The following is a 27,262-nucleotide window of genomic DNA, read 5'->3' as shown; positions in this document are numbered from 1 at the left end:
CACTGACCAATGCCTACTTGTCTGATCTGCCTCCTTGTGACTTTCCTTTCTCACCCAAAATAAAATTCAAACTAAAGTGTGACTGTTTCGAAAAAGTGAAGGTAATTCAGCACACATGGCTCAGGCACAAGTTCAATGGTAGTCCTGCAAAGCCATCTAAAATTAGCTGGTGTTTTGGAAGCAGTGCAAGTAAATTTGGACACATTTGAACGAGGCACTGTTTTTGATTTTTTTAGGTGTGGAGTCGAGTGGAGAACTTTGCAGATTATTTTAAGAAATCCATTCATCTATTTTCCTAACTGCTTATCCAATTCAGGGGTTGCAGGAGGCTACAGCCTCACCCAGCTTTCACTGGACACAATATGTTAAAATCTTTAGCATCGATGTCTTTAGCATCAATGTCTACTGTTTTGCATCAGTGTCTGCAAAAATGTGTAAACGAAAAAAAAACAGTGTCTTTAAACATGCAGCAGAGCTTTTCTTTCATTCATTACAATTCTGATGTGTATCTGCTTCTTATTTTGTCTCTTTATGGACGTGCATGCTAATAAATCTAATACATACAATAGCGGATTGACCTCAATTAAATGAGTATTATAATAAATGCGTCATGTGATCTATCATGTCACAGGGTCTTTTCCATTTCTTATCTCCCTTCTGTAGATGGGCTGTAATGAGAATTCTGCTCTAATACTGATAATGATAATAAATAATTATTTACATTACAATAGGATAAGAAGGCAGTGAGTCAGTAAGAGGTAATATGGGATGGCTGAGTGGTGGTGTTGCCATTTTGAATTCATCATCTTTTAGCTCCCGTGACACTAATTTCCTCTGTGCTGGTTTTAGGTTCGGGCCTCCATTCCTCATGAGGGAGGACCGGTCTATTTCCTGGGATCAGCTGCAGCAGAGCATCCTCAGCAAGCTTTATTACCTGATGATCAACGGAGCTCAGGCACAGGTAATACAAAGATAGATTTATTTTTTTTTTTAAATGATTGAAGGAAATTTTGTTTTGTTTTTTCTTCTCCTCGTGTCCTAATGAGATATCCATGCCAGGGTAGGAATTCACAGACTCACATAAAGAAATTCTGGCACAACAGATGCTTGAACTCATGTCCTCTGGTTAAACCCAACTGCTAGAGATGTTCAATTCAGTCAAGGAACCAAAAAAAAACGAACACTGATTATTAGACACACTAATTAGGCACAACTAAAGCTATAGTAAAGCCCCATAAAGACTAAACTAAAACTACAGTACAGCCCTGTGCAATAAATCAGTAATAATTATAATAATAAAAATATTAATAATACAGAAAAGATATTGTACTGTACCCCCGCATTATGACACCTATGATGCTTTTAAAGCTTATATTTAATGGCAGTGTGCGTAGGCGGGTGTGTTTCAAGCACCAGCTAGAGTTCCTGCAGACCCGGCTGGCGCACCTGTTCCAGGCCAGGTTTATTGGCTCGAGACAGAGCAAAGCATGCCCACACAGTGAACACAGTGACACTGTGTTTCACAGCCGCGAGATCTCAGAGCTCAGAGCTGGAGGCAGCAGAGACGAGCTGGTGTCCTCTCGCTGCGCCTACCAGCACACCAAAGTAGAGTCAGGTGTACTGGTATGACAAATGCTGGTTTGTGTCATAAAAAAAGAAAAAAGAAAGATTCTTCGCCCTCAAAAAACATGAAGCAATCATTTTGGGTAAAATGCAACTGAAATATATCAAATAAAATGTTTATTTGCTGTATTTGAATATTTAATCATTAAATGGAAATATGCTTGGTATGAACTGAATGTATGCCAGTCAGGTGAATTTGACCAGATTCCATTAAAATAAGCCTTTTATGCTGTACTTATGTAACAAATTTATATGTAATCCAGTTATTTTAAGTCAATGTAAATATTTATTTGAGTTTAGCACCCTAAAGGGATGCATGAGCGTAGCTGTTCTCTCGTCTAGGCTGTTTGTTTCCCTCTTTCTGTGTGCTGATGAATGAATAGATTGCTTCCTCTGTCTCAGAGCCTCATTTATTAGTCGTTTATATAGTCATGTTTGAGCTGGGAGCATTACTTTTGTCCACTCATGCATTACAGTGTAGCATTATTGTTTGCCAATCACATTTACTGCTCCTGCTCAGTCTCAATCACCCTGTGTTATCTTTTCTATGAGCAAATGTTGGGATTTCTTAGGAGGTGAATGTGGATTCTTTACTAATACACACTGAGCTGTTTATGGGATGTGATTAGGTCAAAAATTTCAAGGCTGAAAAGAAAAAGAAAAGCATGATGGGCTTCTTACCTTGTGTCCAAGTCTGGAGTGGACACAAGTGGGACAAATTAATGGGAGACCACTGCCACAAAAATGCATGCAAAGGAAAATTCTCTGAATGATATGCTAACAGTAATTTCAGTAATGATCAGCATTCTACCAGGTACAGCAAAAAGATAGCAGGTTATAAATGAGCAGACCTGATGGAGGAATGGGAGGAAGAGAGCAACGTAATAAATAAAAATAATACACAAAAATTGGAATAACATGGAATTTTAGATCAACTCGAGGTCGATCTAAAACAGACCTTCTACTCCGTTCACACTCAAAGCACTTTCTTTCTACAAGCCTCGTTTTCTCATTCAAACAGCACTTTTTTTGTAATCTTTGAACCTTCACATGGACGATGGACGCATCAACTTAAGATTCAGTATCCAAAAGTAGTTTGACTTTTGGATGCTGTGTCCCTGTGTAGGACACGGGGATCAGTCCAGACCATGTGACTGGAAGCAGCCCCAAAAAGAAGGAGAATCAGTGTGTTCTTAATATAAAGGCAAACTCATCAAATTTCTTCTATAGGTTAAAAAAGCTCAGGTTTCTTGCCAATTTGACTCAGAGGAGAGCTACGTTGTTACAAACTGTTACAGTTTGTTATAACTGATCTGCACCATGAAAAAAAGACAACACACTTCAGGTGTGTCTGAGTCTCAGTATCTGTTGTGTTGCACTGTATTTGCACTGCTGAGAAACAACACGCACGAAGATCTTTTCATTGTGTAAAAAGAAATAAAGCAAACTTGCCTGTTTGTATTTTGCCTTGTATCGGGATCCTCGTTCCCCTGAGGCTCCGCATTCAGTTCGCTTCTGCTCCCTTTCATCAAAACACTGGTGTTAATGAGGACCTGAAATAGGTGGTGCTCAGCTCTGTACTCAGCAGCAAAGAGTTACAGGACAGAACCAAATCATTGCACGCCTCGTTCACAGCATTGAGCGTCCACCTGTGCCAATCATGCACTCGTTCTGATGATACCTTCCCCTCCAAATATGCAAACTGTCAAAACCACATCAGACACAAAATAAGCTGTGATTTTTCTTCCAGTGTTAAACTCAGCACAAAAAAGCTTAGTAAATTTACAGTTGTGTGATATATTTATATAATCTCCCAAAAGTTTGTGACAGCCTTACATCACCAAGTCCAATACAAGACGTCAGATGCAGTGGAGACATGTTCTCTGGAGTGATAAATAATACTCCTCCGTCTGCCAATCTGATTAGTAAGTCAATTAGATCATTTCATTCTACCAACTTTGTGGGAACAGTTTGACGATGGCCCCTTCCTGTTCCAACATGACTGCGCAACAATGCACAAAGCAAGGTACATAAAGATGGATGAGCAAGAAGAACTTGACTGGCCTGCACAGAGTCCTGACCTCAACTCGAAAGAACACCTTTGGGATGAATTAGAGCGGAGACTGCAAGTCTCTTATCATCAGTCTGACCTCAATTTCCCATAAACAGAAGAAGTGAAGCTGTTGTAGCTGCAAAGTGTGAAACGACATGACATTAAACCCTATGGATTAAGAACCGGATGTCACTCTCAGGTTACATGTTGCTAGTTACCCTCAGCAACAAGGACAAGAACAATCACTCTTTTCAGGTATTGTTATCTCAGGATGCATTTACAAAATTGTCTGCGCATTTATCAGTTGTATTGTGCACACAAGGACAAAGATAACTGCATAGCTCTCAACTCACCTTTGTAAATAATTTTGCTAACAAGACACCCCCAAACAAAGAGTCTATGATTGCACTGAACACATTCCTGTGCTTGAGCATATCACTGTGTGCATAAGCCTGTTGCTAACCGTGCAGCCAAACTGATTTTCAATCAGTGCCTCTCCCCGCGTGGTGCAGGTGCCATGCAGCTGCAATAAACAGCCATACAGAGCACAAGAAAGGCGCAGACTTGCTCGCCGCTCTTTCAGAAGCGCCAGGAGAGAGATGGAAGAGAAGAGTCAGGTGCAGCGTTTTCTGTAACTCTGTTGGAGATCTGCAGTCTCCTTTGTGCCCCATGCTGTCAGCCGTTTAATTAAAACCAGGCTCGTAGAGTATAATCAGTTCGCTGGAAGCCTACCTTTGCCAAGGAGGGAGCAGTGCTCAGAGCAGATGTTTGCTCTAAATCTTTCAACTCAGCAGAATATGTAGTTTTCTTGCGTCGATGAATTATGCTCACAAGTGGATATTTTCCGCTTTTGTCTAATTTTAGCTTTAGCAAAGACAAAAAAAGCACGTCCTCTGCTACTGACATCACTTAACGACGTAGCGTTGAGACACGTGCCCTTCTAAGTAGACCCATATGACCGTTTGCATCAGAAAATGTCAGGTAGAGGTAAAGAGAGAGAGGATGACAGCTCAGAATGAAACTCAAAGACTCAAACTTGAAATGTGGTACATGATCTTCCATGTAAATGACTGATGCACCCCACGTACAGCCTTTCTATCCAGGATTCAGGAAAACATGTAACTGTCCGTTTCATTGCTTTAAATATATTAAAAGTTTTTAAAAACGCCTAAAGTTGGAATCTTTTCATGTTCCCATCAGTTGTTGATTGGATATCAAAACTAACAATAACCTGGTATTGTTTGTCCTGACGTCTGTTGTCTAATTCTGTAGAGCCCATGTGAATCATAGCCTCAGTTTCCTGTTCTTAGGTGACAGGAGTGGCACCCGGTGTGGTCTTCTGCTGCTGGTGGTGCTTCTTCTGTGCTCTTCTGCACACCTTGATTGTAACGAGTGGATATTTGAGTTTCTGTTGTCTTCCCATCTGCTTCAAAGTTACTTTACCTTTCTTCTTTGAGCTTCAGCAGGTGTCTTCATTTGCTGTTGAAAATTGGCTTCAAATGTATATTCAGATACCTTTAATATCCTTATCACATTATATTTCTCAGAATGACTATATTTATGTTTCACTGTGGTTACCTCCCACCTAAGGGGCAGGACATAACATGAAAATCTACTTCTCTAAGACCAAAGCAAACGCAGAAACGACTTCTATGTGAAAAAAACATTGTATTTATTATTCTTCAGATTCACAACTTCAGAAATACAAAATCGTCAGGGTGAGCTAAAGTGAAAACAGCAAACTAACAGAACTATGCATCAACACAAACTCAGATGACCTGCCTGAAAGTAACAAACCAAAAACATGGGCTTACATTCTTAGTCTATTATAACAAGAGAACACAGTTACAGAATAGCAGCAGCAGTTCACTCCTACTTACTCCTTCTATCCTCCTAGGCACGCAGCAAGTCTCAATCGCTGAGCTGACTGGTTGAATGAAAGGGAATCAAACGATCCTCTCTCGACAGTGGCCCTTATGTAAGGCGTGGTCCTCAGGCTAGTGTTGCCACACCTGTTGCAGCCCGGCGCCTGCACAGTCTAATTAACATGCTTGCTCCTCAGAGAATGCAAATCTTCTATGGCTACGACACTGACCTAAGAATCTCTCAGCTCATTTTTATCTCATATTTACTGTCTGACACACAACCAATGGCCTGTTAGCTCCGCCTCATTTTTGGCGTTGCCTTCACAGATTCATCTTGAAGCTGGGAGGAAGATAAGCACACACAGAACAGTTACCAGACCAATATGCTACTTTTGTCACTTGTCAAGCTTATGCTCTGACACAGTTACGAAATAAAGTGACAGTCTACCAATCAAAAGGTAAAGTAATCTTTGGAAGCATCCTTTATAGACAGAAGGAAACAAAAGCAAACTTCTAACAGTAGAGTTTGATCTATTTTTTTAAAGGTCTTAAAGAAGCGCTTGATGCTATATTGTGCTTAAAGACTGGGGCTCAAAGCTGCATGTCCTAGGGAAATAAAGCTCTAGTTTCACTCCTCGCCCACTAATGATGCTTATGGAACGTGGGAATACGGGAAAAACAGCACTGATCTCGCATTGCAGTGCTGTTCAGACTCTTTGTATTTTCACAGCTCTACATCATGTAGAGACATCTCAAGCTTGACAGCTCTGTCACGACTCCTTATGGATGCTAAGCCATCTCTGGAGAATTGCAACTCAAGACAGAGTTCAGACTGAATTATCTCATGTCTGCGAGGAGAGGTAATGTTGTTGAAGGAGTCAAAAAAAAACATGCCTTTAAAATATAAGTGCATGTATCTTATTGTAGAGGACGTTTTCTCTGCTTCTTGACGTGAGAATCTCGAGTTGGAAGAACTCATTGGGTGGTCGCTCTGCATGTACACACAAGCCTTGCAGTGGAACTCACAACAAGCCCGGCAAGGCTGTAATAAAAAGTCATTTTGGTTTTAAACTTGTCATCTAGCATTCCAAATAAACAGGCAGGAATGGTTTTGAATTCTTTGGAAAGGCCGCCCAAAGCACCTAGACACCACACGGAAGTTTGAAGCCTTCACTGACCACAGACAGTGAAGATAGCTTTATTATAAACTACTATGTATGTGTGTGTGTGTGTGCCCTCAAAATGCTACTTTCTAACGATAAGTGCTAACTGCTGCATTTCAGCAGCTAGCTGACATTCTGGATAGTACTGCGTGTGCATTTGTGAGGCAGTAATTCAAAAGTAATATTTAACTTTCCCCAGGGGTGCGTGTGCACCGGTGGGCTCAGCACGTCAATATTCTCCAGGAATGTTCTGTCTGCTCCGCTGTGCTCCTGGTCATCAGAAAGATCCTGCCGGCCTGAGCTTTTCCTCTCAGCCTCGTGTGGGAGTTTGTGTTTGAGGCCAGCCAGCAACAGATTTCCCCAGAACAAAAGGAAATCAATTTCATTTTTCCATTCCTTCGTTCCTAAAGCACCTCTGATCTAAGGCAGATCTCAGGGTAATATACTTGGGCTTCAGAGGACAAGAAACACTCTTTTTATTTTTTTTCTCCTGAACTCATGTTTTCCAGCGTGGTTGGTTGAGTCGAATATGAGAAAAGTCTGAGTCTGTTTGTGGTTTGGATTTAAGAAAAAGACACTTAATTGCTATGCTCCGTGCTGATTCAAGCCATGAGCTAAAAATGTCAGGTGCAGGTCTCAGCCTATATTTCACGATGGCCCATTTTTGTTTTTGTATCTCCCGAGCCCATACGCAGCACATTTCTCCAACTTAAATATAACACAAAAAAACAGGCCATTGTTTTTTATCCAAACTAATTTCCATTTCAGCATTTTTAAATAGTTTGGAACAGCTGTCCAAGAACCATTTTTAGCATGCAAGCGCCAGCAACTAATCACCATCTGAAAGGTATCAAGGCGGGAAGTTCCACTCAGGGTTTTTTTTTATTTATTTATTTTTTAACAAATTGCCTGTAAAGACTGATTTACATCATTAGCCTTTAATGTTCCCTTATTTAAAGAGGCACCATTCCTTCCCTAAGAAATTCTGGCTATGTTTTGGTGAGCCGCGGGGAAGGATGTACCTAATGGGATGGTGAAGTGGGTGATGTCTGAAGTAATTATTTGCCAAGATGAAGCACTGACTGATCGCGTGATAGGAAAACAGAAGCTGTTGTACATTCTGCACTCATGTGTCGGTGTGCAAAAAAAAGAAGATTACAAAGAGGCAAATCAGTACTGAAGGCTCGGGTATCTTGTTTGTGACCAGGCAACCAGATGATGGCCTCCAAAAATCCCACTTCCCTAACCCCACCGTGTGGTAAAACAGACACAAAAACAGACATCTCACCCAGTTTTTAGACATGCAATCATTTCGATAGTTTGCCAGCTGCACTGAGTCCTTCTCTGTCTCTGTTCTCTTACACTGCTACTTCTGCACCTCCCTTTTTCCTCCTTTTCTTTTTTGTCTGACTTGTGATGTCTGTGGGTGGGAGGCTAGGTGGTTAAGTTTAACCTTCCAGATAGTTTTTAGTGTTAAAGCTTGCAACAGTAAAGTGGTTTTTGATAAATAACAGGCTTTTATGTGACTAAATGAAGTTTTCACAAACCTGTTTTTTTTTTTCTTCGCAAATAATCCCAGCTGATTTTTTTAGAAAGCCCTTAAGATAGCTGTCGACTGTCTTTCACGTATTAGGTTCATAAAATGATTTCATCCCACATTTTTTGGTCTGCGCTCGGCAAACTGAGCCATCATTGTGCCTGATCAGTACACAAAACCCTGACTGGATGAATAATAACCCTCAACTCCAAGCAGCAGAGCTTCGGTCGTTGTTGTGGTAACATGCAGACAACAAGTCTGCAGCGATAACAGCAGCTCTTTGAGGCCGGTTGTACTTTGTGCTTGATTCTGAATATAAGAGAAGAGAATACTGCCCAATGCTTTAACTTCAACAAGTGATTTTAAATAATGTGATAAATCATATAAAAAGCAATAAGCAGTGTATGCAGGAAGTGTAAAAGAACTAATAAACTAGCAGCTATTGTCAACATCAGTGCGGTTATTAGAAAAAAGGGGCAGAAATCCAAAAGCTGAAAGGGTCGACCCTCTGTTAGCCACAGGTATTTATGCTAAACAGCTAATCAGTGAGTTTGTGTATTTGAATGTGAAGAATTAACCATCCATGTAGCCACACAGCACTAACATGAGTGAAAATGTGAGCTTTAACTTGTTTACCTGACACTGCATAGAAATAAAAGCACATTACATTTTTAAATGGTGCATGTGAGAATGTCTTTAGGAGCAAACTAACACTGACTTTCACATGCAGAAGCATTTATCTAATAATACTGCTGAGATCCAGAAAGTATAAAACACTTACAGTATCTATAGAGAGGCGCTGAGAGATGTTTAAGACATTCAGGAGGTGCTGCTGTATGATAAAGTATCCTGATGCTGTCCGTGTGTTTAACGTGTGTTTTATACTCCTCTTTCAGAACACCAGAGTGCTGTTCAACATCCGTGTGGTGGGGGGATCCGTGTTTTACAGCTACCTGTCACCTCAGGACGGGCAGCCTCTCTACCACCCTGCTGTCGACAGGTCAGGATGCCAAAAATACTCGAATCTTATACGTTAGCGTATATCAGGGCATAACAAGTCCCGATGTTATGTGTTGGTTCTTCCAATTATCACTTATTCACTCATAATGACTTTTTCTTATTTTGGGGTGCTAATTGCAGTTCCTGTTGAAACTTGAACCTTCCTCTGCAGCTCTGGGGAGCCCCCACAGCTGCAGCAACTTTTATGCCAAACAAAAATTTGAAAGCGTGCATGAAGCGAAAGGTCACAGAACATATTCCCTGAGCTCTTTACTTTTTTTGATGTCTGAATAGACAGTGTGAAAAGTATTTTTATATAATTAGATTTTTTTTTTCCAAATTTATCACTTCTCAAAAATTAAACTCTCCCTTTCGCTAAAGAATACAGAGGCTATTCTGTACCACTTCAAATTGTGGTCAGATGCATCCTGTTATCTTTTATGGCCCTTGAGGTGTCTACTTAAACTTGATTAGAGTCCACCAGTGGAAAATTGCAGGGATTGGCTGTATAGTGTACGGAAATTGACTCCACACATCAGGAAAAAGATCAAGTTGTGAACATCCAAGAATAACTCTGTATGCTCCCGTGATAAAACTAAGGCGAGGCGTAGATCAGCAGAAGGGTCTAAATCCACATCTAAAGCTTTGCGGTTTCCCAGGAGTACAGTGGCCTCAATCACTGTCAAATACAAGGAGACTGAGATCAGAGGCTTCTAGGAGCTTTACCAAAATGTGTAACCCAGCTAAGAGAGGTGATCAAGAACAAGACTTCAGATGTCCTCTGTAGAACTGGAAAAACCTGCTGAAAGGACCACCATCCCAGCAGCAATCCATCAGAGTAGCTATACAACTGAACTGTTTGGGACTGAACTCTTTGCACTATGTCTTTTAAAATCAGGGTGCTTCCTATCATCTAGAAAATGCTAATAGTGCAGAAGAGGTGGTGGTAGCATTGAGGACTGCTTCTGAACATCAAGGATAGGAAGGACAGTCAGAACTGTGAGATAATTATTAGTTTTGCTTAGCTAGCCAACTGGTAAGGGTTTATACCAGATAAGTGAAGTCCCGTCTTCCTCCCATCAACCAGTCAGTCCAGATGGCCCCGCCCCTCCCTGACCCTGGTTCTGCCTGAGGTTTCTTCCTGTTAAAAGGGAGTTTTTCCTTCCCGCTGTCGCCAAGTTCTTGTTCATAGGGGTCATCTGATTGTTGGGGTTTCCTCTCCATTATTATAAGGTCTTTACCTTACAGTGTAAAGCACATTGAGGTGACTGTTGTTGTAAATTGAAGCTATATAAATAAAACTGAATGCGACGCTTCTCGTTTGAGTCAGCAAACTATAAGGCTGATATTGTCGTGGTCCTGGGTCGGTGACCCAGTGTTTTGTGTTTTTGGGTTACTTTTTAATTATGGTTTTCTGTTTTGTATTATATTTACTGTTCCTGGTTTCTTGGTTTCTGCTCTGTTTCTGGTCCCCGCGTGTTGTATGCTTAATCTTAGTAGTCTGTCTTTATGTCTTCCCTGTGTTCCACGTCTAGTTACTTTTGTCTCTGTGCTTCATGTTCCCAGAGTCTGTCATGTTTCCACGTCTCAGTGTCTAGTCTACGTCTTTGTGAACTGTCTTGTGCTTCCTGTTTTACTTTGATAGTCCGTGTCCTATGTCCCTCTGTCTCGTTATATCAGATTAGCCCAGTTGTGCTTCCCTCCTGTTTTCCATTCCCTCGTTACTCCCTTGTGTATTTAAGCCCCGTGTTTTCCTCTGACCGTTGTCGTGTCATATCCTCATCGTGCTGTTTTCTCCCTTTGTGTTTCTGGCTTAATTCTAGTTCTCAGTTCCTGGTTTGTTTTCCTAGTCTGTGTTTCTTATTTTCAAGTTTCCAGTTTAATTTCTAGTTTTCATGTTTGAATTTTGTTTGTTTGGTTGGTTGGTTGGTTGGTTGGTTGGTTGGCTGGTTGGTTGGTTGGTTTTTTGTGAGTTTATTTTTTATGGAAAGTCTTCCCAGCAATAAAAGCTGACACTTTAAGTTTTCATTCTGTGTATGGGTTTGGGTCCTTCATCCTGTCTGCCGCAGCACACACCTTGACAGATATATTCATATTTTATTGGTCTAAAGGATTATTAGATCATTGTAAATATCTCCTGAGTTGTGGAATGACTGGTATTATGTTTGAAATCCAACAAACTCACCTCAATAACCTGTTTCAATAAGCTAACTCAGATTAGGTCTAATATGATCAGTTTGAATGGATTTGAATTCCTCTCTGATCTAACCAGAAGGTTTCTTGAAAATAAAAGCTACAAGCAGCATGCTGACATGCTACACACCACCATGTGTGTGGTAAAAATAAGTTTAGCATTCTCCGATTGATGCTGTCCTGAAGGCAAAGTTGGCTTTTCTTTCATCTTTTTTTATGTATATCACATTTACTGGAAAGATTGGCTTTGATTTTCACAGCAGTGACTGAAATGTGCAGACATTTCCTCTTTCTTTACAGGCGCATGTCTGATGGCTTTCAGTTGCAGAAGTGAATTGCTGTTTCAAAGGACCATTTTGGCAAGGTCTTTAAAGGACTTCCATTTGTGTGGCTGCGAAGAACAGTTCATTCACTCACTGAATGGTGCTGATGGGGGCAAATGCTTTTGAAATCTTTTGAAATGCAAATGCAAAAGCAGCACACTGTATCCGAGAATCTCATGTAATGATAGCGTTTGAGCTCTAATGATTCAGAAATATGTTCTGTCCCCAAGTCAGCCCACATCAAGTAGCACAAGAGTGTGCTAGCGCAAGTGCTTCACTACACTTTGTTCACTTCTTTTGGCCTCTGTTAACTGTTTGTGTTTGTGTGTAATGTCACACAGGTTACTGCTTACACAGAGATTGCCTTGTTAGCACCTTTTTGGTCATGTTAGCATTAAAGTATGGATGTAAATATTGGATGGCAATAAAATTGGTTCTGAGTGAAACCTCTGAACTACTATCAGATGAACTGGCACCACCTACTGACTTCAGTCATCCCCTGAGTCTTATTTTAGTGGGTGTCTCTTCAACTATTGATTGTTGCCATAATTAGCTAGATGGTGTCAATTATAGGTATTGCACTTGCTAACTATCAGCGTGTTTTAGCATCCCGATGTAAAACTTTAGCTCAAAGACTTTTGTATCTATGTACAGACAACAGAATGCTCTTCTTAAAATAATAATGTGCATAGTCTCACACATATCACAACTGCCATAAAAACGAATGACAGCTGCTGGTAGATTCCTGCTCTATCTATTAATTTTCTTTTGAAACTTTAGACTTAATTTTGTTCTACAGCTTCCACAGCACCTCAGAAATGCTCAAAGCTGACTCTTAATGGAGACATTCAAAGGTTCTGTCTTAATGGAATGAGAGCAGTCTAACAGCACAAGCTGAAATCAACATCAGCTAGTTCAGATATGTTCAGATGTATCACACATCTCGATCAGATAAACATTCAGTCCTATGTTTGATTTTATGTGTAGTCAAATCTCTAAAATTCAAAGTGTTCATCTCTCTCGGAGTCGATACATCAACCGCTTATGCCCCGTCTAAAAACAACAACGGTGCTGACACCTAGTGGTTTAGAAGCATCAGTGCATATGAATTTAAACAATCCGGTAAATTGATACATGTGTCATAACTTGAAACTGCAGCAAATGTTAGAAAAGCCTGATGGAAATAAAACAGATGGAGTAGTCCTGCTGACAGGATCGATGTCACGTTGTACCGATGCCTCACAGCTACCTTTGATCCCGATGTCTTTTAGAGCTTTGAAGCTGTGCGGCTCAGGAGGCCCTCCACATGTGAAGCTCATTATCGAGTGGGAACACAGAATCAAAGACTGGTCAGTACATTGTGCATCCAGTTGTTTCAGTATTACTTCAGTATTCGCACCGGCCTTAACTAACTCTTTGTGCCCGCAGCCTCTTCGGTAACATTAAGGAGGAGGTGGTGAAGGATGCGGAGAGCGTGAGGAATCAGCAACAGCAGCATGTACAGCAGTACAGCTGCACCTTGGATGAGTGCTTCCAGCTCTACACCAAAGAGGAACAGGTAGACTGTGTGCAACAATACAGCACAGAAGTGTTGCTGCTTATGCTCTTTTAGTTCAGCGGCCTAAACTGTGTAACTGATTTCTGTTATTTAAAAAAAAGTGGTAAACTTGTGCACAAAGATAAAAGAAAATATTAATATATTAATATAATACAATATTAATGCTGATAGGTCAATCAATGAATAAATTTCCATCTAATCTATGTTTCTTACTGATACCCATCAGGGAAAGACAAACATTTTAGACACAATTAAAACACTTTAACATTTGAAGCTAACAATAGGATAGAAGTCAGCAAGTTGCTTTTTATGTGTCAAGATTCAACTAAAAGTTTGGCCCAAGTTCAGACCAGAATGAGGAATTTAAAAAAAACAATCAAGTTTTATTAAAAACTGATAGCTTGGCCGGCAAAGGCAACAAATCCAAAGTGACAAAACCAATCCAAAATAAACAGACGGCACTTGCAGGGGAGAGGAGAAAACCCATATAAGCAAACCAGGAAGTACAACAGACAATCTGATGAAGAGGAAGAAGAAGGCAGAACTATTTATACTCAGAGGGCTGACCAATAAAGTGGAGACAGGTGGGGAACAAGGCTCAGCTGAAGAAAAACAAGATAGTCAACAGACAGGAAGTAAAATCCAGAAACAAGATGCCAGAGGAAATGAGTTAACAGCATATAAACAGGAAATGAACGAGCCACTATAACTGAAAGGAGGAGGCGCTGAAACTGCAATGACAGATGGAGGAACAGATGGGGAAACACTGAAGGAACTAAAAATAAATAACAAACTCAGAATAGGAACCGAGGCTGAATAAAAACCAAGGATTCAAAACCAACGCCGAACCGCCAGCAGAGGTTCCAATCTCCACAAGCACAAAACAATAACAAGAGACAAGAGCTCGATTAGAACAAGAGCTAATGCTCAAAGTGCTGGAACCATAACCGTGGACCCTACAGAGGTCACGCAGGTAGTCCAACTCCTCCAGGATGGCATAATACCTGCCACTGCCAGAAGATTACAGGAAGCAGGCAGTTACTCTAGGAGAGCTGGACAGACAGGGAGTAAGAGGATGAGCACTGCCAGAGTGACAAAATGACCTCCAGCACGACACTAATGTCAATGTCTCTTCGTGACTGGCACTGGCCATAGAATTGGTACGTCCCTGTGCAGACCTGGGACAAGATCCCCGTCTATAGTCTCATTAGGAGCGTGACCCAACGCCGTCAGGCAGCCATACAAGCTTGTACTGAGTAACATTTTGAGTTGCTGCAATGAAATTTTGCCAAAACGGACTATTCATCAGTTCTTCACTTTGTGGTGTTTTTGATCATTTTCATTTCCATCACACCACATGACATATTTTTTACAGGGAGTGCAGAATTATTAGGCAAATGAGTATTTTGTCCACATCATCCTCTTCATGCATGTTGTCTTACTCCAAGCTGTATAGGCTTGAAAGCCTACTACCAATTAAGCATATTAGGTGATGTGCATCTCTGTAATGAGAAGGGGTGTGGTCTAATGACATCAACACCCTATATCAGGTGTGCATAATTATTAGGCAACTTCCTTTCCTTTGGCAAAATGGGTCAAAAGAAGGACTTGACAGGCTCAGAAAAGTCAAAAATAGTGAGATATCTTGCAGAGGGATGCAGCAGTCTTAAAATTGCAAAGCTTCTGAAGCGTGATCATCGAACAATCAAGCGTTTCATTCAAAATAGTCAACAGGGTCGCAAGAAGCGTGTGGAAAAACCAAGGCGCAAAATAACTGCCCATGAACTGAGAAAAGTCAAGCGTGCAGCTGCCAAGATGCCACTTGCCACCAGTTTGGCCATATTTCAGAGCTGCAACATCACTGGAGTGCCCAAAAGCACAAGGTGTGCAATACTCAGAGACATGGCCAAGGTAAGAAAGGCTGAAAGACGACCACCACTGAACAAGACACACAAGCTGAAACGTCAAGACTGGGCCAAGAAATATCTCAAGACTGATTTTCTAAGGTTTTATGGACTGATGAAATGAGAGTGAGTCTTGATGGGCCAGATGGATGGGCCCGTGGCTGGATTGGTAAAGGGCAGAGAGCTCCAGTCCGACTCAGACGCCAGCAAGGTGGAGGTGGAGTACTGGTTTGGGCTGGTATCATCAAAGATGAGCTTGTGGGGCCTTTTCGGGTTGAGGATGGAGTCAAGCTCAACTCCCAGTCCTACTGCCAGTTTCTGGAAGACACCTTCTTCAAGCAGTGGTACAGGAAGAAGTCTGCATCCTTCAAGAAAAACATGATTCTCATGCAGGACAATGCTCCATCACACGCGTCCAAGTACTCCACAGCGTGGCTGGCAAGAAAGGGTATAAAAGAAGAAAAACTAATGACATGGCCTCCTTGTTCACCTGATCTGAACCCCATTGAGAACCTGTGGTCCATCATCAAATGTGAGATTTACAAGGAGGGAAACAGTACACCTCTCTGAACAGTGTCTGGGAGGCTGTGGTTGCTGCTGCACGCAATGTTGATGGTGAACAGATCAAAACACTGACAGAATCCATGGATGGCAGGCTTTTGAGTGTCCTTGCAAAGAAAGGTGGCTATATTGGTCGCTGATTTGTTTTTGTTTTGTTTTGAATGTCAGAAATGTATATTTGTGAATGTGGAGATGTTATATTGGTTTCACTGGTAAAAATAAATAATTGAAATGGGTATATATTTGTTTTTGTTAAGTTGCCTAATAATTATGCACAGTAATAGTCACCTGCACACACAGATATCCCCCTAAAATAGCTAAAACTAAAAACAAACTAAAACTACTTCCAAAAACATTCAGCTTTGATATTAATGAGTTTTTTGGGTTCATTGAGAACATGGTTGTTGTTCAATAATAAAATTATTCCTCAAAAATACAACTTGCCTAATAATTCTGCATTCCCTGTATATCCTAACACACATTTCAGTCCATATCAGTATAGACATCCATTAAGTTTGTTTTTTCCAGTTGAGATCTGATGTGTTTTCAAAGGTTTCCTTTCATTTTTTGAGCAGTGTGGAACTGGTTCCACATGTTTTAAATTCTCTTGTGAATTTGTTATTGTGTTTGTATTGGTATTAAATCAGGAAGTAATCAGGTAGTTCAAAAATAGACAGTTGTTGTTGCTTTTAGATATGCCAGCGTACAACACATTGACGTTGACTGAAACAGGGGAAAAACATGTTTGTTTTTGAAAGGTTATGTTTGTCTATCGTCTATCGGTCGGTGGTAAAGAGGTAAAAACAAGCAGGCGAAATATTTTTATCGACTGCAACATGTCAAATGTCTGTTCATGCTCTCCTCTGTGGGCAGTAACTGACAGTGTTAGACAGCTTTTAAGTGGGTTGTTCCCATCATGTGGCGTGTCAGAATCATATGACTGTCCATGTGCTTCAGTGCAGCGTTCAGCCAGACACTCCAGAGACAACACTTGTTGCCTCTTTTCCCAATAAAACATCCAAAAGGCACTGAAGACAGTTTTTTTTTCCTCTGTGTTTTTTGCATGGAGATGTAGATGAATGTAATTTATGATTACATTTTATTAGAATAATTAAGAGTAGACGTAGATTAGGAAGTAGTTGAATCCATTTTTTAGTCTGTGTGACTTTGCTACAGTTGCATTTTGTCACCAGCTGGTGGAGCTGCAGGCTCGAGGGAGACGCTGTTCAATCTATGCCGGAAAATGTTCCTCTGATTGAGCCAACTTATCAATATTTCACTGTATAAATAAATTCCTTTTTACAAATTGCAGGTGTTGATTCCTTTCTAAACCTGATAAAAACAAGATAAAAGCATTATATCATAATTATCTTTTTTTCCCCCTGCAGTCCAGAAAGCAAGTGCAAACATTTACAAAGGTACAGAAGGCAAGTGGAGGATGTGTTTTTTCTGAGATTCTCCGTATGTCTGAGGTGGTTTTCATCTCACAGATTATTTTTTAAGCCATCAGATGGTTGTTGTGTGCCAGCGAAAAGTGCAGCTGTGCTTTACTTGCGATGCCTGTGACATTAACAAAGCAATAAACAAAGAAAAGAAAAGCAAGAATCTTCAGCACTTCTTTGTAAAGTTTGAGTGCATGACCTTGCTGAATGCAACAGCTCATCACTTCACAGTATTCAGTATGGTAAACATAGGGAAGCGAGAAAAGTGTGCACAAGTAGTAACCATGGCAACAGATTCTAAATGTACGTCTTGGTCGAAGTCGAGCTGAGTGCTCCACGAGCAAAGGAAGAAAGAATTTCCAGGTTTTCGCTGCACCAGTGTGTGAGTTATAAGAATGTAATAAGACAGGATGGGAAAAGTGATTTGCAAACATATGACGCAGAAGAGGGATTTTTGAGAGACTGTCAAATATTTAAATGCCAGTTTTGTCTCTGCTTCCCTTCCTCTCTGTTTTTCCAATCAGCTGGCGCCTGATGATGCCTGGAAGTGCCCCCATTGTAAGCAGCTGCAGCAGGGCATGGTGAAGATGAGCCTGTGGACCCTGCCAGACATCCTCATTCTCCATCTGAAGCGCTTCAGGCAGGTGGGTGAGCGAAGGAACAAGCTCACCACATTCGTGCATTTCCCCCTGGTGGGCCTGGACATGACGCCGCACGTGGTGCATCGCAGCCACGGCGCCCATCAGCACCCTCCGCAGCCGGGCTGGAAGCAGAGCAGACGGCCTGACCTGGCTCCTCCTGACTATCTGTATGATCTGTATGCTGTGTGCAACCACCACGGAGGCATGCACGGTGGACATTACACAGGTCTGAGTAACTTCTAAGAAATGTACTTAGAATTTTGTACTTTATTTGTACAGTAACAAAGTGCCTCACAGTTTTGATAAAAACACGTTAAAACTAAGTGACCATGTTTATAGATGTAAATCCATTTCTGCATATGAACTCCTGTACACGTATTAGGAGAAGCAGAGGCCACAGATCACAGCAAAGGGATTAAAGATGATTTAAGAAAAGCTGACCTTCTTTTAAAAACAAATCACACGTTCAGTCGACCTCTTAGGATGAGGGAAGCTGTTTAGTTTAGCTACAACCCTAAAAGCGTGATCACCTCTGGTTTTAAAATAAGAGGGTTAGGAGACCTTGATCAGAGCTGCAGTTGTAAGGTCTCTATAGCTCTACTTTATATACAGGATCCTGACCATGTAGGGCTTTATCCATCCATCCATTTTTTTCCACTTTATCCTATTAGAGCTGGAGCCTATCCCAGCTGCCACTGGGCAAGAGGTGGGGATTCTGGATAGGTCACTAATTTGTCACAGGGCAGACAACCATTCACATCTATGGGCAATTTGGAATCGCCAATTAAGCTAATTTCGCTAAGTGCATGTAAAGTGCATGCATTGGGAGGAAAGCCAGATGGTGGATTTGAACTCAGGGCCTTCTTACTTCTTACACCACACCACCGTGGGGATTTTTTAGGTTGTGCGAAGTCTTGTTAGCAGTCTAGCCGCTGCCTAGCCGCTGCCTTCTGGACCAGTTGAAGATAGGCTGGGGAGATCAGAGATTCATGTAAAACCTGAGTTTTATCTCAGGAAGCAAGACTGGATGAGCTTTGGGATGTGAGATTCAAAATTCATTTGTTTGTTGCAAGGTTCTTACCACATGTTCTTACACAGCTTTCTTAAGAATTTCAAAAATGAATAGAGGTTTGGAAATGGGCCTGTAATTGTCGGTGGGATCTCTAGAGTGTGGGGGGTGGTTAAGCAGAGGGATGACAGTGGCTGTTTTAAAATAACCTGGCATGCGCTCAGATGATAGTGACAGTAGGAGATAAAGTCAGTTTAAAAATCAGTAAAAAAGAACATTCCAGAAACTGGTCTTTCTCTGCACCAGCTCCAGGTTTTAATGCTGTGACTAATTGGTGTATTTGCTCACTTTGACTTTGATGCCAGGAACACATTTTTAAAAAGTCTTGATAGGAACATGCACACCAGACCCCTCACCCAAACTGTGTTTCTACAGAGTCATGATGCTGTAACGCAGGCACTATCTGTTGAAAGAAGCAAGGCGTTTCCCTGAGTTATAATGATACCGTTCATTAGGCTACATCGTTCAGTATAAAGTGGGCCTTCACACGTTAGCCTGTGAAATGTGCATGGCTTTTGAACCATGAGCTGAAAGGAAGCTGCATGGTCCTTCTTCCATTTCACTCAGAGGATGTGTCATGACTTCCAAAAAGAATTTCAAATTTAGATTTTTAAAACCATAGAGCACTTTTCCACTTAACCTCAGTCTGTATTAAATTACCTCAGGTCCAGAGAAGGCTGCAGCATTTTCTCCCTTAAAAGTGAGGATACATTTATGATGACAGAAGTTTTTAGAGTGAACAGGAAAGCTGGGAGAGAGAGCGGGAGAAGACAAGCAGCAAAAGCCCTGGGATAGATAGAACTCAGGCTTCTGCAGTAGCCTTATGATATATGGGTCGCCTGCTCAAGCTAGACGATGAAATAAAATGATTTCAAGGCCAAGACCGATTTCTCCCACACAGCCCTCGTGGAGTTGCAATATGCAGATGACGGCACTAACATCGCCCACACAGAAAAAGATCTTCAGTGCATGCTAAATGGCTCTGTCTGGGCAAACTTGCACATCGGCGTGACTCTAAACAAAAATAAAAAAAAGACACCATGGATCTCAATTAACCTCAGGAAGTGTTCCGTAAAATAAAAATTGACATTTTAAGCCCTGAAAATGATCTTCTTGGAGAAGCAGAAACAAACAGCATGACCACCACCATCATTAGACGCCAGCTGACATGCTGATTGATGTAAGTCTGATTCATGCCACCCTAAACAGGTCCTCTGCCCACAACTAAATGACTGCAAGTAAGCAATAAAATAAAAAAATAGAAACTCAAAGGATTTAACTGATTTGGTAAAACAGAATTACATCAAGTGTGAGAAGAAACAGTTTAATTGACTTGCGCTCATCTCAGACAAGCTGCCAGACATGAGCTGCAGTGATGAAGGAAGTTCAATTACAGTAAAAAAAATCTCCTACCAGTTCCAGAACTTCCAGTTTCAGCCATCCCAAGTCTCAGAAAGGATCCATACAAGAGCCCAATCTGTTTAAAAGCCCAGTGAGGACACCCTGTGGCAAAGACATAGAAAACCATTCATATTATCAGCTGTGTTGGTCATTAGCAACAGCATGGGTATTAACAGAAAGCTGAACAGACAATTAAGGATCCAATTACCCATGCATTGTGTATTTTCCTGTGTATGTTTATGAGCAAACTCCCACCGACACACCCGTCTGTGTGCCACTTTTTTCACTCATTAATTAGTCAAATAAAGAAACAACTGCAGGGACATCCTTTCGCCAGAACCTAGCAGAAATCGAAGAGTTTGTTGATACCACAACTACAAGTGAGAGTGAGAGTTAGCACAGCACAATGCAAAATTGGCTGTTTTCTGAAAACTGTGGCTGTTCGTACGGATACAAACATTTGCATACAGAGACTTCTATGTTTTAATTGTAATGTCTACCATAGGTCGTTAAATTTTCAAATTCTTTGCAATTTTATTTTTGAGGAAAAACTGATTTTCCTACATCATAAAACTATCTCTCTATGCATTCTTCCAGAATCCCCCATGACATTTATACGGCTGAAAGAAATGATGCCACACTGACATGCGCTGCAGCTCCTGGGTACATCAGTAACGTGTAAAGTTGGTGTCTCTGCTTTTTCCATTGTAATTTCAGCCTATTGCAGGAACTCTGTTGACGGCCAGTGGTACAGTTATGATGACAGCAGCGCTGAGCCAGTTCCAGAGGCGGAGGTGTGCACACGTGGAGCCTACATCCTCTTCTACCAGAGGAGAAACACTATCCCCCCCTGGTCTGCCAGCTCCTCAGTCACAGGTCAGTCCTTTCACATGCTGCACAGTGCCTTGTTATTATTAGTTGGCTGGAATCTGCTACAGCTCATTCATATAATATAAAACTAATGGAGGCAACATGAGAGTGTCATTGCACCTCACACCCTCATTATCTGGTAAAAACTATTTTTAGCCCCATCAGTGTGCATTTTCACTGCTACATCTTGTGTTGTAGCTAATAGCCAACAAAGGATGACCTGCTGCCAGTCTCTATTTACATGAGTCACAGAGACACTCTTTTTCATAGTTTCTACCTAATGTCTGTTTTTCCTAATGGATGAAAATAGATACTACCCCACGATCACAGATCTGTTCCCATCTCGATGCAGGATTGCTTCTTCTAATGGAGCTGTAGTTGGTCTTCTTCTCTTAACGTGCATCTTATTATTGGACTGGAGTGCAACAAAACAAACTATTTTCATTCCTCTGTTTAGGTTCCACCAGCTCCTCCGCCTCTGACCACTGGCTGGTCCGGCTGACAGGGGGCAGTAAGAGGGGCAGTGTGGTGTCAGGAGGACCTGTGCCAGGATCTCTGGGAGCCATACAAGCCCCCGAGTCTCCTGAGTTACCAGTGTTTAGAGATGAACCTCCCAAAACAGTGGAAACATGTAGGTATCTGGACTAATCTGTGTAGTTTGTATATGTTGTATAAAACACAAGAAGGCAAAAAAACCTTTAAGAGTAAAAGATGAGGTGCATTCTATAGTTTACAGTGCTACATTGTTACCAAACTTTTGAACTTGTATTCAAATGCACCCAGTCTCAATTATAAGGTATTGAAAGCTTGGTTAACTCCTTTCTCATCTTAACAAAAGGAGAAAACAATCTCTCGTCTCCAGTTAATATTTTATTGTTGTTCTTGCTGATGATCTTGATGACATCCTTTGACAGTTTTTTGGTCTTTTTTGCCCACGGCGGTGGAGAGGTTGGAATGGATGAAATGTATTCTGTGTGCTTTATACACACCAATCTAACACAACCACAATCTCCGAGAGTCAGACTCTGGTTTGGTTGTCGAATACTTATTTCACTCAGTGACATGCAAATCAATAGATAACTTTTATGTGATGTGTTTTTCTGCATTTTTCTTTGATATTCTGTCTCTCTCCATCAAAATGAAACTACTATGAAAGTTAGAGATTGTTCATTTTTGTGTAACTCAGGAGACCTACAAATAAGTTTTTCCCCAACTTTAAATAAGGACTATTTTGAATTTGTGAATCATGCAAAGGCACTCTAGTAGAAACAAATGAAAAGTATGAAGCTGGAAATGAGCACACTAAGTCCATTTTTCCAGATTTTTACAAATATATCATCCTAAACTCTCCTCCTCCTTGGAAGCGTATGCATTTTTTGCATTCTGGTATAACAATAATCCATCCACGTCATGTCAATTTCTTTTTTTAAACTGTGTCTCATGCTTTTTCCTATAGATGGGTCAGAAACCAATCAGTTTGTCAGAGGGTACCAAGGCAGGAGTGTAAGCATGAGATCACCAACTAAGCCCAAGGACACCCTGAACAAAGTTCTCCCACTGCGGTGGTCCTTTGGTTCCAGAGACCGTATCAAGCACTCTGCCCAGACTCAATCTGGAGAGCTGGTGGAGTATCTCGAGTCTGGCCGACGCCCAAGATGTACCAAAGACCCCATCATCACGCTGGTGGCTACCCCACCACAAAGGAATGCCCATGGAAGAGTCTTTGAAGCAGGACAGGACTGCAGTTCACCGAGCGGCAGCAGCCTCAGCTGTACAGACAGAGTCAGCTCTGAAAGTTGTTACTCCCCCAAAATACCAGAGGGACAGAGCAGAACTTTTGCAGAGAGAAACATCGGCCATGGAGGCGGTAATGGCAGCAAAGATGTCAAAGCTCGAGATGATGATTCTCTGAGGAGGAGATCATCTAAGAGAGCGAGGCCAGACCAGGGCAGGACCCTGGAGTTCCAGCTACAGAGAGGGGCCATTCTCGGCGGTCAGCTCAGCCACAGTGCACCCCCGAGCAGAGATTCTACACTGAGAAGATCCAAGGTCCAGATAGGGGCAACTCCCAGGGCACAAAAAGACTTGTTACACATGGTCCTTCAGCCTGAGGACAGGAGGGTGCAAAGAGGACATGAAGGTCGGAGCCAAGAAAGTCTCTTCTCTTTTTTTAAGCCCGGTTTCTTGAAGAAAGACATTCCAAGGTCACCAGTCAAGGGGCAAGAGAAGCGCCTGAAAGACCATGAAGATCTGGGAAGGCTGGCGAGTAGCAATTTAGCCAAGCTGTCCCTCTCCAACGGGACTCTGACTGCTGCGGCACTGGAAGAGAGGAAAGGCGCCGGTGGGCCCAGCTGCGATGGCCATAACTGCAAAGTCCAGCTGGTCAACGGAAAGGCTGGAAGTCATGACCCTGTCGACATCAAACGCGCTCACAGCTCCAGCAACATCCAGACGAAACTAGATTTGACATTTCGCAGGTGCGCCTCCCTGCAGAGGAACGGAGAAGTCACGATCCCTCCAGCTCACCGCGTCCTGCTGGTGGACAAGCCGGGCTACGCCACTCTGCAGCGGACGCGATACAGTACCACCTCACTGGGTAGGCACGGAGCTTTCCCTGAGGCCTGCTTTAAAGGTCACATTTCACTCTGAAGTTAATTATTATGTTATGTGGAATTGTGAGTAAAATCCTTTCAGTTTGTCTGGTCTAAAAAAACAAAAAGCACAAATTAGAACTAATGTCAGCAGCATGGTTGATGTTTTTCTTCTTATGTCAGCTTGGTTTTAAAATGAGAAACTGCATTTGGTGAACAAAGAAGTGATGACAGTGGAAGCGGATTGGCCAAACATTCCTGCTGCTTTAATGCACTAATTGAAACTGCTGAATGAATTCCAATTGACAGATTAGGTGTAAACTATTAAATTCCAGCAAATGCAGCCACACTTGTCAAAATTTCAGTTGAAGTCAGCTTTTTGTTTGTTACCAATGCTATTGATTTCCTGTTTGACAGGTGACCAAATACTAATCGTTTCCTTTTATTTTCCATTATAAGTGCCTCTGTGAGAGCCTTGAATGACTGCTGAACACCCGAGCTCTCTACTGATTCCTCCACAGCTGGAGGCGTCGCCGAATCAAAGTACATCTTCTCTCTCCCCTTCATAGTACTGTTCTAAGTTCTCACCTGTGTGTGTCTTAAATGAAATCTATGCAGAGATGAATTACTGAGGGAAAATACTGCTGTAATGTGATTTGTTTCCTGCACTTTTTGTGTTGTTTTTACACTGCTGTCTGCTGTTACTACACTACATGTTTGAGTTTATGATCAATTTTTTTGAAAGTGGAGGTTGATATGGTGAATTTGGATAGTTTTAGTCCATTGTGGAGTGTGGCATATACTGATTAACTAAAGAACAGTTTACAGTTAATGGGCTGGATGGGATGGATGATGTGTAAGATTGTTCTAAAGCGCTGCAAAAACTATACTAACACAGCACTGTTAACTGGCTGAATTATCAGTTAAATATTATATTTTGTTGCACTTTCTTTTTTTGTACACTTTTCCATATCTGTCCAAAGTGACCAGAGCTCATTTGGAACAATTGCATTGTTGGCAAAACCAACAGATACAGATGAGGACAGAATTATTAGCCTCCCCTTTTTCCAAAGTGCTGATACACAGAGCAGGCAATTTTTAACACAGCTTTTCCAAACATCCTAGTCTTATTTTGGATGCTTACATTTTACTTATCGGGGTCAAAATTATTAGCCCAGTCGATGTAAAAAGTTGAATGTGAATCCTTTTGCTGGATAACAACCTGCCCGTTCTTCTTTGGTGAATCTCTCAAGCTCCTACAGATTCGATGGCCTTCTGGCATGGAGCTTGGTCTTCAGTTCATCCCACGGATTTTAAGTAGGATCCAATTTAGGGTTTTGTGTAGGCCAGTCAATAATATTCACTTTGGTCTTCTCAGTCGAGTTCTTCCCCAGGAGCGATGTGTGTTTTGGGTCATTGCTGTGTTGCAAGATAAAGTTGTTTCCACATTAATGAGATTCCCAGTTCAAGATGCACTGGAGCATCCCCACAGCCTAATAATCCCACCACCGTGTTTCACTGTGGGGACGGTGTTCTCTGGTTGTAGGCCTCTAATGTAAGCAGTGTCTCTGTGGCCGAAGAGCTCTAGTTTCATCTCATCTGACCAAAGGACACGCTTCCAGAATGCTTAATATTTCTCCAAGTTGTAAGTAACATACTTTCATCTGTCTCTTCTGCAGAAGTTTTTCTTGCTCTGCAACCTCCCAATCCACTCCTGTACATGGTTCGAGTGATAGTCTTCTTTGAGACTACAATTCCCTACTTGACTAAGTCATTCAATGGTGTCTTGGCAGTTGTTGGCAAATTTTCTTTCCAGAGTCTTAGAGATCTTTGGCTTCCTACCTCTGCCAGGCTCGTTCTGTACTCTGTGACTCTCTTTTAATTTCTTGATGATACTTCTCACTCCACTTGTTGACACCTGGAAATGCTGTGACAACTTTGTATATCCTTGCTTTGGGATTATCAAGATTGCTCTGTTACAAAAGCAACAGGGAAAATTAGAAATTTCATACAGGTGATAATAATTTTGTTCTCATCTGTACTTCGACTGGTGGAGAGTATGTAAGGGGACTTTCATGACTAAAGGTTTGGTATGGGGGGGTGTTGGAGCTGTGAAAGCCCGTTCTTCTCAAACTTGCATTTTCCAGTGGTTGGTTTGCTCTGTGGAGGGACTCTAAATAAAACATCATGAGGAAATTTTAAGAAAGCACAGAAAACATGTTTTTACCACCTCAGTGGCTTGCACAGCAATAAAGGAGAGGGCTTTTTTATCTTTTTATTTTTTATTTTATCTCCACATCTGCTGCTCCGGTGTGTGGGAGAGTGAGTGTGTACTGTATGTCTTTTTCACTCAAGTTGGATTGAAATTTTACTGATTTAAAAAAAAGAAAGAAAGAAGAAACATTGAGTCGGGGCACTTTCTTGGAGGCAGTTTTCTTGATAATGGGATTCAAACTGTGCGCACGTGCACGAGGCTGTTCTTTCATTGAAGACTTGAAGATAGGCAGAGTGTTAATGGCAATCATGCTTCAAAGCATTCCCTGAAAATTGTATAAAGTAGCCACCAGAAGCAGGAGCTCTTTCTGAATATTTAGTGTCTGTTTAATTCAGAGTAATCACCATTTCTGGAGCTGCACCGTGATAGCGTTCTCTGATGGAGCAGAAGGATGAGCAAACCAGAAATAACATTTTTTTTCCTCTATTCCAATTCAATGATAAGTTTTTGATTTACAATAAACTGTTTTCAGTGTTTTAAATTTGTCACTGATGCTTTTCAGAGTCCCTGTTAGTTGCACACACTGTATCTGTCCTCGCTGTTTTATGTTCTGTCATTTGACGTCACTGTTTAAAATCACTATTTACCAAATTAAGTGATCATACGTGAAGGATGTGTCTGAGACATTATTTGGGAACAATGGCTAGATTCTATTTTATTAACTTTTTTAAAAGTCTACATTTTGTACCTGATGTGTAATTATGTAATTTAAGTACCAGATTTAAACTGTATGCTTCAGATTACCACAAAAGGTCAGAATAATAGGTTTGGTAGGTTTGAATGTGACACAACACACGCAAGTTCTTGAATCGGACTGTCTGTAACATCTGCGTAACGTACTGAGAGTTTTATGGGTTGCAAATTAAACACAGCTTTTCTCACAAATGATGTCAGTGTGGCAGAATTATTTGTGGCGCCTGTGGTGCATTTTTCTCAACATTGCTTAAAATAAAAGAAAAACAACTGAGTTTTTTCTTTTATTTAAAAATAAGGGAATACATGGCTTCTCTTAATTCATACATAATAATCTTTTTTTAAGAAAAAGCTCAACTGAAAGTGTGAATTGTAAAATGTTTAAATTAAAAATAAAAAAAAATGTTCATGCATACAAAACAGTGTATAGATAATAGCCAAGATTTATTTTCTGGAGACCAGTTTATTAGTTACACCTGTTCAACTGCTTGTTAACACAAA

The 27,262-nt window shown here is 41.2% G+C and overlaps 1 protein-coding gene across 1 annotated transcript in view; it reads left to right on the top strand.

The window, feature by feature from the left end:
- The window catches only part of usp43b (ubiquitin specific peptidase 43b), an 86,459-nt gene extending 59,506 nt beyond the window's left edge, over positions 1-26,953 (top strand). Inside the window, exons 8-16 of the mRNA XM_039611242.1 lie at positions 850-961; positions 9,138-9,241; positions 13,028-13,105; positions 13,185-13,314; positions 17,746-18,088; positions 21,050-21,208; positions 21,660-21,833; positions 22,659-23,798; positions 24,253-26,953. Of these exons, the coding sequence (XP_039467176.1) occupies positions 850-961; positions 9,138-9,241; positions 13,028-13,105; positions 13,185-13,314; positions 17,746-18,088; positions 21,050-21,208; positions 21,660-21,833; positions 22,659-23,798; positions 24,253-24,263 (2,251 nt within the window). The 3' untranslated portion in view covers positions 24,264-26,953. The remainder of the gene's footprint in view (positions 1-849; positions 962-9,137; positions 9,242-13,027; positions 13,106-13,184; positions 13,315-17,745; positions 18,089-21,049; positions 21,209-21,659; positions 21,834-22,658; positions 23,799-24,252) is intronic.
- Positions 26,954-27,262: the final 309 nt, after the last annotated feature.

The sequence above is a fragment of the Oreochromis aureus genome, linkage group 4 (assembly GCF_013358895.1).
Source record: "Oreochromis aureus strain Israel breed Guangdong linkage group 4, ZZ_aureus, whole genome shotgun sequence".
NCBI lineage: Eukaryota > Metazoa > Chordata > Actinopteri > Cichliformes > Cichlidae > Oreochromis > Oreochromis aureus.
This window is presented reverse-complemented; position numbering and strand designations above follow the sequence as displayed.